At 44.2% G+C, this 18183-nt stretch overlaps 1 protein-coding gene across 2 annotated transcripts in view; it reads right to left on the reverse strand.

Moving 5' to 3' along the window:
* Window positions 1-18183, reverse strand: part of FBH1 (F-box DNA helicase 1) — a 37441-nt gene that overhangs the window by 14461 nt on the left and 4797 nt on the right. The window contains exons 1-11 of one of the 2 annotated variants that reach the window (XM_007437928.4): window positions 17961-18078; window positions 14839-15003; window positions 10852-11369; window positions 9344-9474; window positions 7913-8051; window positions 6112-6302; window positions 5645-5746; window positions 4169-4263; window positions 2877-3045; window positions 1626-1848; window positions 553-640 (exon numbers count right to left, since the gene is read on the reverse strand). In XM_007437928.4, the coding sequence (XP_007437990.1) occupies window positions 553-640; window positions 1626-1848; window positions 2877-3045; window positions 4169-4263; window positions 5645-5746; window positions 6112-6302; window positions 7913-8051; window positions 9344-9474; window positions 10852-11369; window positions 14839-15003; window positions 17961-17976 (1837 nt within the window). In that variant the 5' untranslated portion in view covers window positions 17977-18078. Of the gene's footprint in view, window positions 1-552; window positions 641-1625; window positions 1849-2876; window positions 3046-4168; window positions 4264-5644; window positions 5747-6111; window positions 6303-7912; window positions 8052-9343; window positions 9475-10851; window positions 11370-14838; window positions 15004-17960; window positions 18079-18183 lie in introns of those variants that run through there. The other variant, XM_088141432.1, reaches the window with a different exon arrangement.

The following is an 18183-nucleotide window of genomic DNA, read 5'->3' on the forward strand; positions in this document are numbered from 1 at the left end:
GGCAGTTCACAGCCCAATACTATTTTAAAAGGGAAGCACCATGCTATTTTCTTCTAATGATTAAAGCCATTACCAGATAGGAAACTCTGCATATGTATATTCTTGAGGACAAGTATCGGAGCTGTCCACTACCACCTTTTGAACTTGTTTCTGGTTAGCGATGGACAGCTCAAATCCCATATATATATATACGTGAAATTACGGGGTTATGCCCCAATGTGCATTACTTACTTAAACTGAATTGCACTTGTCTTATTTAGCTGATCATTCACCCAGTTTACAGAGATCCTTCTGCAGCTCTTCTTCACAATAGCATTTGGTTTTTACTACCCTAAAACTTTTAGTATTATCCACAAACTTCGCCAACCCTAAATCAGGATTGTTGATGAAGAAGTTAAAAAAGACTGTTTCCAAGATCCCAGCAGTGAACACGGTGGGATTTCACTTCTTACTTCTCTCCATGGAGAAAACTGCCCCTTTACTTGTATTCTTTTCTTTCTGTTCCTTTAGCAGTGCTAAATCTAGCAATCCTCCCCACCATATTCCACTTACCATCGTGTGTCATTTTGTATGCCATCTCTCTGGTTGGGCTCAGCATTTTCATCTTGGCCCATATTTGGTTCGCTTCTTCAATAATGATCTAGAAAGGAAAAGCAGATAAGAACTGCCAGACAAGATCAGATCTGAGGCTTCCCATCCAGGCTGCCCAGGGGCCTTGAAGGAGAAGGAAGATGTGAGTCCATTGGTAGAAGGAATCTCTGGATGAGATCTCTGACTCTCAGTTGCTCAATGGGAACAAGAACACTTCCCCTCTGCCAGAGACACACAGTCACACCCCCAACTGCACTATTAAAATGAAGAAAGCATTGAGGAGTTCACAGTGGATTTTGGTGGAAAAGGATTGCTGAATTCCATCTGGTTCTCACCCAGACAAATTCCTGGGCTCAGGACGCTTCAACTATCTATCTTTTGCACCATGTTCTCCGGTTTCCAGGAAGGAAAAAGGAGATCCCTCAAGTTTTGCTTCTGCAAACAGGATGGTCCCTCTAGGTCTCCCACCTGTCTTCCAGTCATTCCTTTCAGAAGCACACCGCACCTCATGAGCTGCATGCTGCCTGTTTGTTTGGCAGATGCTGGCCAAACAGAAATAGTCTGGGCATGGAGAACGCCTGTCTTTTATGGTCCTGCAAGATGAAGTTTCCTTCATGTGAGCAAGTAGGTTAATGAATATACCCTGAGTACGGGACAGGGGGTTTATTGACATGGGATTGCTCCCTTCTCTTTGTCAGCATCTCATCAGTAGATCTGAAAAAAGGTAACAATTGTCACAGCACTGGATCAGAACAACAGACCATCTAGTCTAGTGTTTCCCAATGTTGGCAACCTTGAGATGGGTGGACGTCAACTCCCAGAATTTCCTAGCCAGCATGCTGGCTGGAGAATTCTGGGAGTTGAAGTCCACCCGTCTCAAGGTTGCCAACATTGGGAAACACTGATCTAGTCCATCACTCTGTCTCCTGCAGTGGCCAAACAAGTGTGCCCTGCAAGTGCACAAGAAGGAAAGATGATCGTTGTCACTCTTCTAGCAAAAAAATGAATACAGGATTCTGTGAACTGATACTCACTTGCTTTTCCTGCTCCTGAACAAGAACTTTTGCTCCTTGATTGTTCTTACACCAAATGGGTGTGTGCTCCACGGTGATAGATTGATCCGCAGAAGCGAAAAAGGCAGCGAGGGTCTGGATGACCGTCTTGGCTCTTATGAACGGAGACTGGCCCTCACGATTGGAGAGGACAAAGCTGACCAAGTAGGACGTCAGCGAGCCAAAGTTAAGCTTGTGTCTGTAGCTGCAGCAAAATGAAAGGGGGAAAGTGGGAAACAGGTTTTTCAATCCCGGCCCTGAGCAACTGATATATTTACAGAGCGAGGACTCAAGGTGGTTTACAAGCAGCAGAATCATTACAATTAACATTGATCTTATGTTAATTTAATCTAGCTCAATACTAAACAATCAGCATCTAATACCCTGCAGAAGAATTTTTTTCAAGCCTTCCTCAAGGTTGGGAGATTGGGAGAATTCCTAATTTTAAGGGGGAAGGTGTTTAAAAGAGTGAGAAGGGGTGTCTCTGTGAGCAGCAGTAGGATGAAGGCCTGGAAGTGAACAAACCTAGTCTGTTCAGAACTCAACCTTTTGCCTTCGCTGTTCAGAGCTCTAGGGCTGGGACCAGGCCCCATGAGATTTCAGCTGCAGATGTCAGGAGCCCTCGACTGGAACCTAATAGCTTTAAAAGGGTTACATTCATGGAATACAGGACTCTCAAGAGCTATCAGTCTTGTGGACTCCATGTTACCTCTGGACTGGGGGCAGTCTGTCTCCAAATCATAATTGCTAGGGAACCACAGCAAGAGGGGAAAGTTTCCATCTCCTGCTTGCAAGAGAAGTTGACCAGGAGCATCTGGTCAGCCACAATGAAAAGCCCAAATGCTGCATTAAGATGGGCCTTGGCCTGATCCAACAGGTCTGTTCTTATGTTCTGTGGAATCCATTCCCATAAGACGTAGTGATGCCCGCTAACTTGGACGGTCTTAAAAAGGGACTGGGTACATTCACGGAGCAGATGTCCAACTCCACCACAGATATTAACAATCTTTCCAGCACCGGGGGAGACCTTTTTCATTTCACAGATATTTTAAGAAACCAGTTCAGATTAGTATGTTCTTGTTTTGCTGCTGGTGTATTGTGATCTTGCCACCTCTTGGATTGGTTGCTATAATTTTTATCTATTTATCCTTTCTTTTTCATAACTTTGTACTGCATCGCGTCAGTGTTTTCTAAAACCCGGGCACATTAACTAAATAGGACAGGGTCACTTACCGTTTGCCCACTTCTGTGAAAGCTAAGGAGTGGACTGTTTTACAGGTGACGTTGGGAGGGAAAACCTGCGTTCCCTGCGCTGCAATGGTTTTGTTGAACGCCAAGTACAAAAATTGAAGGTGGGACCACTTTTCTGCGTACTGGATCAGAGTGGACGTCTTCCCAGTGCCTGTGCGAGAAATTGAAAACATTTCAGTCCTTCCAGATCTTTTCCTAGCCAGGTTCCTACAAGAGAGCCAGGACTACTGTACAGTAGAGATTCCCAGGATTTTTCAGGATGACAGTCACATTTGCAAACCCTGTGGGCAGAGTTAGGGAAAGAAGTGGGTGGGGTCCAGGGGCACCTGCAAGGTGGGTCAAAGAAGTCAAGAAGCTAAGCTACAACTGGTTTCAAATGCAGCTGCCCAAGGAGTTATGGGAGTTTTTTCTTTTGCCCATACAAGATCTCCGCACCACAAGCTGCACTGGTTACCAATAGTATTTTGGGTGCAGTTCAAGATATTGGCCATCACCTACATAGCCCTTCAGGTCATGACGCAGGTAAAAAAAGGGAGAGCACCACCATCTTCACTTTCTTGATCCCTCTGTGGATGTCCCTGCCATGTATTTAACAACCTTTCATTTCTATCCCACAAATTGGTGGCAATGCATTTTTGTAAACCAGTACATAGGGTTACACCCGAGGCTTTTCAGGGCCACCCACAGCTCTAGAGGCACTCCCTGGGGGGGAGGCTGGAGGAGAAAATGGGGGGAAAAATGCTAAAACCAGCACTGTCTCATTGCAGCACAAGCCCTGTCCCTTTTGTGCATGTGGAGTGTGCGTTACAACGGGGGGATGTTGCCTCAGTCATTTTGATGGAAGCCTCCAAGATGCTCTGCACAGCCTGAGGGCCGTACAGCAGGCTCTGGCAAACTGTGTTCCACGGGACCTGGGAGGTTCCACGAGAACACAATGGGGTTCCATGGGAGATTAAGGGCAAAACATAAAAAATAAAAACCTTCACCCAAACGCAGCTAATTTTCTGTCACCAGAGCTGTACAGATCACCAAAGGGACCCTCTTTGTCCCAAGAATGCTACAATCTCCTCATTAATGGTGGAGAAGGACCATAGCAACATGTATCAGCAGCAAGGAGAAAATGGTTTTGGACAGCAAGAGACCTTTGGAGGGGTCAAGGAAAGCTGGGGAAATAAAGATCTGGGCAAGGTTATCTCAGCTCAAAGATTTGCAGTGATTAGTGAGCTTACACCTAGGGAGAGAATCAAGCGTCTTCTGGGCTCAGGCTGCCTTACCTGCAAAAGCCACAATTTTCACCACCTGTCCAGGTGTAAGGGCGTGGTTTAAGATCTGTTGTTGTTCGTTAGTAGGTTGTAAAGCAGGCCTGTTACTGAACAGAACCAGAAGAAAGCAAAAGGTTAACATAGGTAACCCTGTGGTCCTTGCAACGTAGCAAACAAAGTCTAACTCAGTATTTCTCAACTTTGGCAACTTTAAGATGTGTGGACTTCAATTCCCAGAATTCCCCAGCCAGCATTGCTTTACAAACCCGTGAAAGTCATAAATGTGAGGACTGGTCCAAAGTGACTTTTTCATCACTGTCGTAACTGTGAATGGTCACTCAATGAGAACGACCTTATTCTGCAAATGCAGACATCTGTGTCGTGTGAGTGTGCCATCATGCGTCATGACCTCCTTCCTCAAGCAAATGATGCAAATTTGCACAACGATGCCACCACACGCGTGACATCCCTGTGGCTTCTCCAGGGTGCTTATGTATAACCCTTGCCTATGGCCAGCCAGCATCAACGTAGGAGACAGAAGTCCTTGAAGGTCAAATGTTTCCTAGACTGGGTAGAGCTGTGCAATTATGAATCAGGGCCAAAGCATCATTGGTGTACGAGGAGGCCTTGCACATCCAGCTCCTGTTTTCCACACTCCCTGCCATCAATGTTGTGGAGTGTTTTTTGGATTCTCTGACCCTTTGCTCTTCACCCCAATTCTGCCTTGCAACGGGCAGCAATGCACATCTGAGCCACAGTTCCATAAGTTGCTATCTGCCGCCTGGAGTTGTATGCTTCCTACTGCATGCGCATAAAAGAGTAGTCACGAGGGAAGAGCTGTTGCCAGCCCAGCTCCTGTCCTCACTACATCTCTAGGTTCATCCTGGTTAGTGCGATCAAGTTTGTCTCAGGCACTCTGGCAGCTGCCTCAACTGGGGGGACTTCTTCCATGATTCTTGCAGAGTTCTTTAACATGATTTATTGAGAGGAAAGGGACAGGGTACAAGAATTTCAGCAACTAAACTATTCCATTTAGAACCAATTTTTCCCCAATACATTAAGGCCGAGCCTTTCTTAATTTCTTTCTAAGAGCATTTCTGTGAACCAGTAAGACAACCGTTCTTTTCACAGATAATGGAGAATCTCAGAGGTGGCTGTTTACAAAACCATCTCCTGAATTCATCCAAACACTATTACGTTTTACTCAATATCAAAAGACATGGGTAAATATAATAGCTTTATAAACATAGCTTGTCTTTCAGTTATAAAATGCGTGGCTATTAGAGGGAAGAAAATTAGAATATTGAAGGGAAATAACAGTGGAAGATTAATTTCCTCTTCCATGCATTTACTACGTACATAGAGACACAGAGTGGCTATCATAGCTGCTCTCCTCAGAGAAGCTATGTTTGTGAACATTCTGTAGTATCACAGTTGCTGCCAGCACAACCAGGCACCATTATTAATACAAGAAGACAATGTACACACCTAAAACCTCTTTCACTGCTGGATAATTCAGGGTTTATGACTGCTGCACTGCAGTGAGTATTCTCCAGGAGATACAGGCAAGAGAAAATATTGTAGTGAATCCTAAAAGAATCCGGAAAAGGAGAAAACAAGTCAGAAGGAACCTCAGAGGAATCCTAAATTGTTTATAATCCAGTAAATAATCCAGAGAGGGGAGTAAACACATCTCACCAGACTTCTGCTATAATGAACTGACTCTTGAAAGTAGCAGCATCTTTTTCAGACTCACAGGTAAGCCTGAACAAGGATGCGGCTGCTTTAATGAGTAGGAGAGGTGTTTTCTTGTGCAAGATTCAAGGCGCTTCTTCTGAACCATTTTTCAAAGCATGCACAGCCCTGCTAAAGACATCCCTCATTTTACCGCTGCCATAAATGTTCTTCTCTACAGGTTTCAGTCTCAGGAACCTTCTCACTCCTTGCAAGCTTACCTGTTACTGATCAGGACATTCTTCTCTCGCATGGCATAAAGTAGGGTGGCCATGCAGTACAACATCTCAAGGATGTCCATCAGTGAGACGGTAGAGCTGGGTCTCCGGAGACAGGCCACCAGCTCCTGGATATCGCAAACACCTCCAGCAAAGAGCACAATCGCCACCATCACTGCCAGAGCATATACTATCTGGAATAACATGGGTTGAATCATTATGGGGGCAACCTTTTTTGTCCCACAGGCTGTATTTTCTGTTCTGTCTGGGACCTACAGGGGAGCAGGACAAATGGTAAGCAGGTGGGGACAAAGATTTTGGTCCTTTATTTTATAATTTGTGGGGTTGGGGAGATTTTAGAGGCAAAACAGGATGGCTTGCAGAGATGTAAAGTATCCATTTTACCATACAATATTCCCCTCCCTCCAAAATGGGAAAACTCTTCCAGTTGGGGGGAGTTTCTGAGGAGCTTTTAGGGTATAAGGACTGCCTTGTGATTCTACAAAGTTTAAACCCTTTAAAGATTGGAGAACTAAATCTGAAAAATGTTGACCTCCCCTCTGATCAGAAGCCCTAAACTGGAAGGAATGGAACTGCAGACGAGACCACCCCAAATATAAGTGGCATGGATATGGGGACCTGACTCAGAAGATTCCCCCTAAACACTGCCCGCCAATCTGGTTCTCACCAGCTTCCTGCCTTGCCCCTGGTCCTTCTCTTCTACCTCTCAATGGACCCTCAATTGAGCTGTCCTCTCCATTGAGACCTGTAATGGGGTAACTTGAATCTGGACTTTACTGCAGAACAGAACAAAGGTAAAAATTCCTAATTTGGTCTCCCTTTTAATTGCTTCCCTTGCTTACTAACAGAGGTGTTCAATTTATTCTCAAATAAAGGTTTTTAATTGCATTTTGTTTCTCTTTGATATTATTTGTTGTTGTTGTTCAGTCGTTAAGTTGTGTCCGACTCTTCGTGACCCCATGAACAGGAAATTCCATATGCTTAAGTGTCAGTGTGAGATAGTGAAAGCAGTATGTTTGCAACTGATAATCATTCTTGCCTGGGGAACACCCTTCACTAAAAGCTGAAGTCAGAGAAGACTGCAAAATTCAATGCTCTTACTTAGTGTGGTCTAAGAACTTTGTACTGATCCTCTAACTCAACAGCAGGACTCACCCTTTGTCTGCAACTTATTAACTGGGCTGGAGGCAAACCAAGGGTCAAATTCTTTGCCTTTGGAAAAGGGCAGCCTTTTGACCCAAAAACATCTCTCTTGGCCTGATCATCCAGGTTTGCAAAGTTTCATCTTTTGGGGAAGACGGTTCAATAGAAGACAATATCTGTAGCTCAGGGTTGACTGTGGAGTTCTTAGTGCTCTCTGACCCTGGTCATTTGCTTGTAGACATTTCATAACCCAACTAAGCACTGATGATGTTACCTAGCTGAGAAATGTTCAACTGGCTGGGTGGTCCATTCAGCAGACAGAACAGTCATAAGCAAAACCTAATGTGTCTGTTAGATTGTCCTCTAGCAAGATTGCCTGAGTGAGTGAGTGAATGGGCACTGGGCAATAATCTCAGGATTTAACCTTCTACCTTTCTGCAGATTTCATGGACCACAATCATCAAGAGGTTGAATATTTTTTCACCATATCCAAATCATTTACACCCATCAGTACTTGAATCCACTGCCTTTTGAGTGACATCCTCAAATTTTGAAAAAGAAAACCCATACTTAATGGAAAACACAATGGAAACACCCCAAAACATCAATTCCAGGCTGTGTTTAAGCCTGCAGGACATACTCTCTGTTTGGGACCCTCCAAATCAGGAAGCCTCTTGGTGATACAGATTTGCGCCTTGAGAAAGAGAGAATGGTGTTTCAGACACGCAAGGATAGCGGTAGGATCTTGGCAGTGGCAGCTCCAAATAGCAGAGACACATCTGGATGGATTGGAAATGGAAACATGGGCAGGTTATGGCCTTCCACATGGGCACAGACTCTTTTCCCAGTTCACCTAGTTTTTGTCAGGACCATGTTAGATGCCTAGCTAACCATGGCTAGCTGCTCGAAGCTAAGCAGGAGTGGACTGGTCAGTCCTCGGACAGAAATCCCAGAGTTGTAGGCTGGAGTGGGAAGTTGGGAAACATCCTGTAAAAAGACAGTGGCAAACAGTTCCAGGATGTTGCCAAAAACCCCTCAATGGATGTGTCCCTGAAGTCATCAAAGAGTTGAGCTTGATTTGAAGGAGGCTTTGTTGTTGTTGTTATTAGTAGCAACAGCAGCACCTTCAAAATGTCTCCAGTAGAGAAGGACCCTTTTAACCAACAGCTGACCAGAAGAACAGAAGAGCATTGGTGGATCTGACCCTCAGCCCATCAAGCCAGCATTCTGGGTCATCTAGTGGCTAACTGATGCATTTGGGATGCTCCAAAGCTGGATTGGTGGAAAACTGCCTGCTCCTCTCTCTCTTCCCAGCAGCCAATGTTTCAATCCTAACTTTTAACCAACCGCTTTCAGTCACTTTGGAACCTGATTATGAACCCGTCCTGCTCCCTTTGAAAACCACCCCAGTTGGCTCCTGTTAGCCCTACTACCGGCAGTAAATGCCACAGTTCAACTCTGTGTGGTGTGAAAGAGCATTTCTTTCTACTGGACCCAAATCTCCCTGCATTTAGTTTTCAAGGTGATTAAGATTAAGGTCTCTTTCCATCCTATCTATGGCATGAATGATTTTATATACCTCTTTCAAGTCCCCCATCACTCTTTATTTCAACTAAAAGACCCCAGTTACTATAAACTTTCCTTGAAGGCCCTGATTGCCACCCACATCGTGTCTTTATTTTTGCAACTTTTCAAGTTCTAGAATATCTTTCTTAAGGTGCAATAGCCAGAACTCTGCCCAATACCTCAAGTGCGGTATGAACTTTTGAACAAGCTACCGGCTCTTTTATTTTTATGTACATTTTTATACATTCATATTCATTTCTCACATGAGAAAGGAAGAGAAGACCAGCCTAGTCAGGACCAAAAGCAAAGTTCTGCTTGTTTTCCAATCTGGTGTTTCTTTCCCACTGACCCAACAGATGCCCCCATGAAGTTCCCTATCGCAAAACATTATTATGCACTGAATAAAGTCAATCTTTGCGTGGTGGAAAAGTACAGTATGGGGATACTTCATGAACTAAAGCACAGGAGATGATGCATCGCTGCGCTGATGCTGAAGGCCACTCACCGAATAAATCCCAACATGCACTGGGTCCGCTCCTGGGTTAGGCCGTACCGTTGCAGAATGACTTGAACGGTCAATGCGGCTCGGTCTACTGCTTTCAAATACTGATAATACAACTTCTTCCAAGGAATGAACTGAAATGCCAGAGTGAAACATCTGATATGCTTTGAATCCAGAGGCACTTTTGACTGCATGCATTTTTCGCTTTAGGGACTCAACCAGTCAGAAGCATCACTTGTACAGGAACCATTAAATTAGAAATGAAAGTTTTCTTTGGGACTGTTTTGCCTCACAAAAAGCAAGACCAAAATTTTACCTTAAAAATCACTAAGAAAACAGGAAGAATTGCCCTTGATTTGACTTAAAGAACAGGAGAAGCATAGTACAATTCAGAGCGTGGTCCACCTCCCCATAATTCAATGGTTGCACCATCGTTTGATTATTCACTTACCAAAGTGTTGTTAGCAGATAAGAGTTAGTGTTTCTCAAACCTGGCAACTTTAAGACATGTGGACTTCAACTCCCAGAATTCCCTGACCAGAATGCTGGCTGGGGAATTCTGGGAGTTGAGGTCCTCCCGTCTTAAAGTTGCCAAGGTTGAGGAACCGTGAGTTAGGTTATATACAAGGGTGCCCACAGAGTGAAGTCAAAAAGGTCAAGACGGGTTGATTGAGGCATCAATCACACAGTCATGTCCAAAGGACTTGTGTCCCATCTGATGTGACTCCACTGTGGACAGGTAAGGCCATGTAGGGGTGCCAGGGCAGAAAATGCTACAAACAGTCATGCCATCACACATGCACACACAAAAAATCAAGATAGTGATCATGATGTCTGACTGAAGCTTCACCCATTTTTTATGTCAACTGCAGGAGAAAAGGGCTTCATTTGTGCTCTCGTGGCCGCCATCTTGACTTTTGTGACCCTTCCTGAAGACACCCCTGCTTATCTACCTCACCAATCAGCCTGTCATATGTTACTTTGTCAAGTACCTTGCTAGAGTCAAGTTATATTACATTTACAGGTCAGGTTTACCCAAATGAAAATGTCTATTCAAATTAAGAATGTCTACCCACTTTAACAAATGTATACTCAGTTAAAAAGCAGATAAACTTGGCATGACAAATCCATGCTGACTTCTGACAACTGCCACGCTGTTTTCAAGATGTTTCCAAATAGATCTTTCTCATCTGCTCTAGATCTGCTCAAGTGAAGTAGTGATTCCCTATCTGTTTGCCCTTGAAGCTGGCACTCCAGGACTTGGAGTCCTTTGAGAAAGACGCAGGTGGGCCTAACCAGCTACCTGGCAGAGATGACTTCAAAGTATTTCTGATGACTTCAGAGATGACGTCTCCCTAGAATCTAAAGGACAGTTGCCAAATGGAAAAGGATTTCAAACAGGGGTGCGTTCCTGACAATAATATAGTTGGATCATGGGAAGAAACCCTGCAAGGGAGACTATGTCTGCACTGGATCCTGTCCATCAGTCCTGAGATAAAGGCATCACTTACCTTCATGTCAGAGATTATACATTTCCAACGATGACACACCCGACAGAGGTTTTGGAGAAGATCAACTACAGGCACCAGGGCAAATATCTGCTGGAGGATTTCATCCGGCAGTTCCTCAATGGTTCCCTGAGGTACATCACCAGTTCTAGTTCCTAAGAGCCCAAAATGCGCATCAGGAAGAGGATCAACCTCCACATCTTGAACCTCCTGTTTAACAGTTCCATCACTTGAGCTCTGTTCAGGAAGCCCCACCAGCAATGGTTTATTTTCTGGGACCCCTTGGCCAGCACTTCCATAGCAGTCACTAGTGCTCTGGGAGAAACAAAACCGTTTCCTGGGGGTCATCAATTCATTTCCTTCATCTCCAAGAAGAATGCAAGTCTCGTCTGAGTCCCAGTCAAGAGCAAAGTTCTCCAGAGGCTCTTCAACTTTGATTTTGTTGCTTTCTGCCATGTCATTTGAGCATTTTGAGATGTGTGATTTCCTCCTGAAGTAATCTGTGATGGTCCTTTGGTGGCCTGTGCATCCAACAGAGACAGAAAGAGAAGACAATTACAGCATTTTCAAAGAACAGCTTCACCTGGTCCACGTTCTGACTTGTCATCAGGATTCAGTGATGGTCTCTGTCAGGGTTTTTTTTTTAATATAGTACAGAACACAGACTATTAGTTTTTCCCACACAAAACTGTTTTATTGTACAAAATTAAACTCCTATATTATTCTATTACCTTCCTATTACTATAAGTTTACAACTATTGCTATTCTTATTTAATCTATAAATTTCTATCTCTGTTCTATTTTTATGTTCCTATTTCTATTTTTGTAGTGCTATGTTTTCTTATCTTAACTATTTCTTAGCTCTTTAAATCTTTCCTTTTCCCCCAGGTCCTCACTCTTGTATCCAATCTCAATCCATTTGCACCTGAACATCCTTTTCACTCCTCTACAGACTTGCAAATGGGCTTCCCCCCCCCCCCCAGCACTCCCAATCCTCTGTTTCTGCAGCTGGTTTGTAGAGCTCTGCACCTGGGCTGCTACACACAGTGGGCTTGGTTCAGTTTGCAAGTTTTTGTGGGTTTGCAGACTCTAGTCGGGCTCCTTTCCTCCCCGTCTCTCAATGGTCTTGTAGCTCCAAGATCTGAAGTCTTCTCTTGCTGTCTGAAGACTACTGCTGAGGTGCTGGCCTTTGGGTTAAAGATTTCCTTTTCCCAAATTTCTGCTGTCCTCCTGACTTGACACACCCACACATACATACCTGCTTTTGGTTCCCTTTTTATAAAACAAACTCTCCCATGAAGGAAAGGGCGGGGCTCTCCTTCTCAGGTAGCACCAAACCTCTGGATCCCAGGAGGGAAAGTCCATTCAGCTGCTCACTCCAGGTGGTGTGTTCCCTCTTCCACAGTCTCCAGTCCATCCTCTCCTCATCTTCTGCTCACTGCTCTGTGGGGCAGGTCGAGAAGACCCCTTGCCATTGGCCCCAAACCACCAAATGCCTTCACAGTGGAGCAAGCAGATGAATGAACAAGCAAGAAGGTACTGAGAACCATTGCTCAGTGGAAGTTTCTGTTGGAACTGAATCCTCTTCATGACACATTAAAGAACAGACAGGAAAGAGTTTGGAGCTGATGGGGACCTCTTAGCAGTCAAAGGAAGACTATGCCAAGTCCTCAAATACCTTAACAACACTTTTCCCTGTAAAACAGCTAGACTCCGCCTTTGGGTTGAAGGAAAATGCAGCCTGCAGGCAGACATCTCACAGATAAATCTGTCAATCTAGGATTCAGATGCTTTCAGAAGTTTTCCCAGAATGAACGTTAGAAGAACGTTTCCCCTTCATCCACCTTTCTAATGAATGTTTACATTTTTAATTGAATATTGCTGTATATTGATTTAATGTATCATTTATCACAGAGTTTATGGCTGCTTTTATTATCCACTGTTCTGACACAGAAATAATAAATGGTTGGCCACTTACATCTGAGTGGCTGGCTGCAAGGGAGTCTGCAGTGGGGGGGGGGGCACTCAAAATCACCAGTCAAAAATAGCAGATGAAATAACTTAAACAGATACAAGCAATAACCTTCAATGTTCAATAAATATAAATATTTAGGATAGCAGTTGAAGAAACAAATGGAAGGCAATAATAATTTATTAAATTATTATTAAATAATAATTTATTAAATGCATTAAACTTGCATGCTGCCCATCTCTCTACAACTCTGGGCGGAAGTGCAGAATGCATCTCTAAACATTTTTCTATAATTTTTTGCTCATGCTTTATTGGCAGTTGTTTTTCTTACTTTGTGCCTTGTATCTTCAACTTTCTAAAAATCTGTAAAAGCTTAAATTAAAAAAAAACAGCAACATGACAGAGTGTTGCATCCCACATCTGCGAGTCTTGAATTGTGTGGCTCTGTCCAACTCCAATTTTGACACACAACTCCTGTAGATGCTGGTTCATCTCTTTTCAGGGTAATCCTCAAGGATAACTGGAGATAACAAGGATTTGTGTTCAAATCACAGGAAAAATTCCAATCTCTTAACTCCTTGGGGTGATTTGACATACAGATGTCATCAAGGACTGAACATCACGGGATCGAAATAAAGCCGAGAATGCAAACTTCCACACTTTCTGATGCTTTGCAGTTTGAAGTGGGGGTTGACCAGAACTGCCCACTGCAAGATGTTTTCATAACAAGGAATAAGGTTCTGCAACACTTAAGATGCAAATTTGCCAGCTTTTTAAGGACCCCAATTTTATGTGATGGGAACATGATGGAATCTTGACACACTGGTCAACTCAAAATACCGCTGTGCATTTTCAGCACACTTCTCTTTGCACTACTACAAGGGAGATACTATAATATTCTTCTGACTTGCCTCCTCTGCTCTTGTGGCATGGGAAAAGTTGAAACTATCACTCATGTGCTTCCACACTGAAAACTGTATTGAGGCTTATGTTAAAATTTAATTCTCTCCTTTCTAACAATTCCAGGACAGTCAGATGATTATTACTATATGTAGGTTTTCTACAAGCCAACAAAAACTTTCTGGTCATCTATAATATTGCCTGGTTTGGCTACTTAGCTTCCAGAATGCAACAGAAGATGTTTCCGAAAGATCAAATTCTACCCTTTTCAACCTTGTTTCGTTTTGTATTTCTCAGTATGCTGGTTTGTCTGTTTTGCTGGCCATAACAAAGTTTTAGCTGACCCTGCCCAAAGAGCTCCTGTGGTTAGTTTTTGTTCTTATTTCATCAGTTTTGTATAATTCCCAAAGCATGGATGGAATGGTTAGAGTAAAACCTTGATTCTCTAGACAATTCAACAACTTTGTTGTTTTGTAAACAAATCCAAAACAAATTTTTACCCCCAGAACAATGCCACAGACAAAATTTTAGTTAAAATGTCATTACCAAACCACGTTTCCTGTTTCCACAACAGTGAAGACAATTGCTGTCATCTATGTCATTTGCATTAATTTAAGCAGTTGCATAATTATGCTACTGATGTAAAATATTTAGGATAGAGGTAGGGGGAGCAAATGGAAGGGAATAATAATTTATTAAATAATCACAGAATAATAGAAACAACCTCTATTAAGCCATTTGGGATTTAACAGACATCCTTCCCCCTGAAAGGTCCGTTAAATTGAAATGTTACTGTGCTTCAGCTGTTGTTCTAAACATTTCCTTGGCTAAGAAGTCTGGCTGGGCTCTGTTTTGTGGAAAACTTGTGCCTGTTGTGAACCAGCCCCAAGTGACTACGGGGCAGTGTATGTGTGTGTGCTGTCAACAGGGGACAAACGTAGTGTCATACCGTTGCAACGCAAACTGCACATCTTGCACTGCAACAGCACGACGCTGCTTTTGTTGTTTTTAATGAAAGCATCAGGTGCAGCAAATCCCTCTGAAACCAGCAACTGATTTTTCAGGAAAGCACCTGCTTAGCCTTGCAAGAAAATGCAAAGTATCAGGACACATCGTACCTTTGGAACGTTTTTTCCTCCGAGGAATTGGGTGAAGGCCTTTACAGGAATCTCGGCTGCCCGGCCTCTGGGTGAGGGGCTGTGTCAAGGCAGCTGTGCCTTCTGGGCTTTGCCGTAGAGCTTCACAATCATTTGCTGTCAGGCGGAGTTGCTTAAAAGCTTTCACTGACCCACAAAAAGAAAGAGAGAAAATGGCATTTCATGACAAAAGATCTGCTAGCCAAAGAAAGAAGTCAGGTCCAGTTGCAAACCCAGTCATTGCCGTTTGCAAACCGTAATTGATGGCTTAACGTGTGGCCACAGCCAATTGCAGTTTAGGCAATCAACCAAGGTTCATCCAACCATCATTTGGCATAAAATGTCAGCTTGGGTCCAGTACAAGATATGTGAGATTTCGATGCATTCTCCCATGATTTTATTTATATTTTATGTTAATTGTTTTTAATGGATAAATATTTGTTTTAACTGTTGGTTTTACTGTGTGCTGCCCAGTGTCACGTTTGTGAGATGGGCGGCTGGATAAATCTGATAAATAAATAAATGCATAAGTGTGCTATTAAAGAGTGCAATTTAGTGCCTAGGTTGACATTTCATGCTAAGGGATAGTTGGCTGAATTGTGATAAAATTAATCTGGTTTACTGGCTCACGTTAGATTTTAATATCGTATCACTGCCATTAAGACAGGCCATTAATGAACCCTACTTTTTAAGAGGCACAATGATGTCCTAAGCCAGTGTTTTTCAACCTCGGCCAATTTAAGATATGTGGACTTCCACTCCCAGAATTCCCCAGCCAGCCATGCTGGCTGGGGAATTCTGGGAGTGGAAGTCCACACATCTTAAATTGACCATGATAGAAAAAACACTGCCCTAATCACTTTACCTTATTATATTCCATTCATGACAAAGGCACAAGAAAGTTTAGTTATGCGTAAGATTTGCAGAGAATCTCCCACATGCCTCTTTAGCAGCTGAGGAATCTAGAAAGCAGACCCCACCATTTTAAAGTCCCCTCCCCACACAAACAGCAAGGTTGCCATTTTCTGTTAGCACTAACCAGACCCCAAAATCAGTACCAAACTGCTCTGGCCATATCAAAAGAGGGAAGGGACGAACTCTTCTACTTTTTGGCAAACTCTCACAGCACACGCTATACCCAGGTTAACAAATTACCATGGCTCTGTACACATAATATGCAACATGGAGGCAAACATTTTCTTCAGGCTAATGGGGTTGGGTGGCCAGAACTAGTTGAATAAATTGAATGGAATAAATTGAATGGAATTGAATTGAATATATGGAATGGAATAAATTCAATTGAATAAATTACATGAACTGAATAAACTGAATAAATTGCAGGAATCGAATGGAATAAATTGCAGGAACTGAATGGAATAAGTTGAATCGAACGACCTGGATCCTGCAACGTCTGCAAACCTAGACCCTTGTGATTCATCCACCGGTGAGCCAAGAGTGCAAAAGACGCTGTTAGAATTTTATTTCTTACCCGGCTCGCTTCTGAGCCGGGATCAAAGGGACCACAGGCAGTTGCATGAAATTAAGCTCTTTATTCTTCACCCAAAAGCCAAAGTGCTGGCAGCAAGCTGTTAGGTGAGCGGCCATGGTTCAACCCTCCCCAAAGCACAATATCTACCTTCCATGCAGCCCCTCCTTTAGAATACCACCCCTTGCCCAGTCACCCGTTTCCCGCCTCAGCAGCATTGCATGTTATGACCTTCCTTCCTTCGACCATTAGCTAAACATCTTTTCCTAGGAAGAAGCAATCCTCGGAATGTACCCCTTATCCTGTTCCTGTGGGGACAGCTTCTCATCTATCAAGGTTAGTGAAAAAGGCCTCCAAGTCTACAAATGTGAAAAGGACCCCAGGACCAGGTTATCTGAGGAGCCATCTTGCCCCCATTACACTTGGTCTGGCAGAGGGGGCATGTTGTGGACCCCGCCAGTCAAGGAATCCCAGCTGGCGGGGTCTAGGAAGGGGGCCTTTTCTGCCGTGGCCCCTGCCCTGAGGAACAGCTTGCCACCGGCAGTGGGGCCCGACCCCCCCAATTCTCCTGGCCTTCCGGAAAAGTGTGAAGACGTGGCTATGCCAGATGGCCTGGAGGCCGGATGGGGGCTCGTCTTGTTGGAATTGGCTGGTGGGATGATCGATACTGCTCCCCCCCCATCATCTTGAATTGTATAGAGTCTTTTTCTATATAGAATTGTTACTAGTTAATTTTAATACGGATATTTATATTTTCATTGTTTTTACTGTTTTGGACTTTCACAGTGAGCCAACCAGAGTCACCCTCTGGGGGAGACAGGCGGCATATAAATTCAATAAGAAATAAAAGAAGAAAACAGGATTCAGAAATCCTTAACGACAGTCTAAATGCTTCAATACTAAATATAATATACACACACGCACATGTGTGCGCATGGGTAGATACTAAATATGAAACATATATGTATGGAATTACATGAAACACATACCGCCCATAGGGGTGAGAGATACTAAATACGAAACGCACAGGTATGTAATTATATGAGGTGTCCCGCCAAGGCAACCCGGCTCGAGGCCCCCCTCCCCTCCCCTCCCCTCCCCTCCCCTCCAAAAGGGCCTCCGAATAAGCAGCCCGTCAAGGAGCCCTCTGGAAAGGAAAGGCCCCGCAGCCCGAAACAGGGAGACAAATCGTGGACGCGCCCTTTGCCCGGGTCAGGGAGCCCTCAAGACCCCCCTCCGGAGCTGCCGTCCTTCGGGCTTGTTGTTGTTCAGTCGTTAAGTCGTGTCCGACTCTTCGTGACCCCATGAACCATATTGCGCCAGGCCTTCCTGTCCTTCACTGCCTCCCTGAGTTTGCTCGGGGCCGCAATTCCCACCCCTGGTCCGGGGATGTAGTCCCGGTATCTGGAGGGCGCCAGGTTGACGAAGGCTGGGTCGCAATGAACTCCTTCCCCCCCCCTCCCTCCCCCCAAAGCAATTCCGTTCTTTTTCTCCAAAATTAGCCTGGGAAATGATTGTGCACGGATGACAATCCTTTCGAGCTCTAGCCCCAAGAATCCCATTAGCTCGAGCTGGCAATTAATTGGGTTTTCACTTGAACGTCGCTGCTCGGACTTACTTTGGTCTCGGGTCATTTGCAAGCAGAAGGCAGGTCCATCTTGTTCGCGCACCGCAACTTGCTCTCCCGTGCTCTACTCGCGCGCAATGTAACCTGCTGCCGGCTGAGCCAACGAAACCCGCCCTCTGACCCCTTCGACCCGAGTGATGGGCCTCTCCGACCTATCGCAGAGCTCCTTCGCCGTCAAGCGGAAGAGTTGGCCGGCGCGGACCAATGAAACGTC

The sequence above is a fragment of the Python bivittatus genome, unplaced genomic scaffold, assembly GCF_059951505.1.
Source record: "Python bivittatus isolate LINGU-HERP-01145 unplaced genomic scaffold, Pbiv_v1 ctg000330_np1212, whole genome shotgun sequence".
NCBI classification, from domain to species: domain Eukaryota; kingdom Metazoa; phylum Chordata; class Lepidosauria; order Squamata; family Pythonidae; genus Python; species Python bivittatus.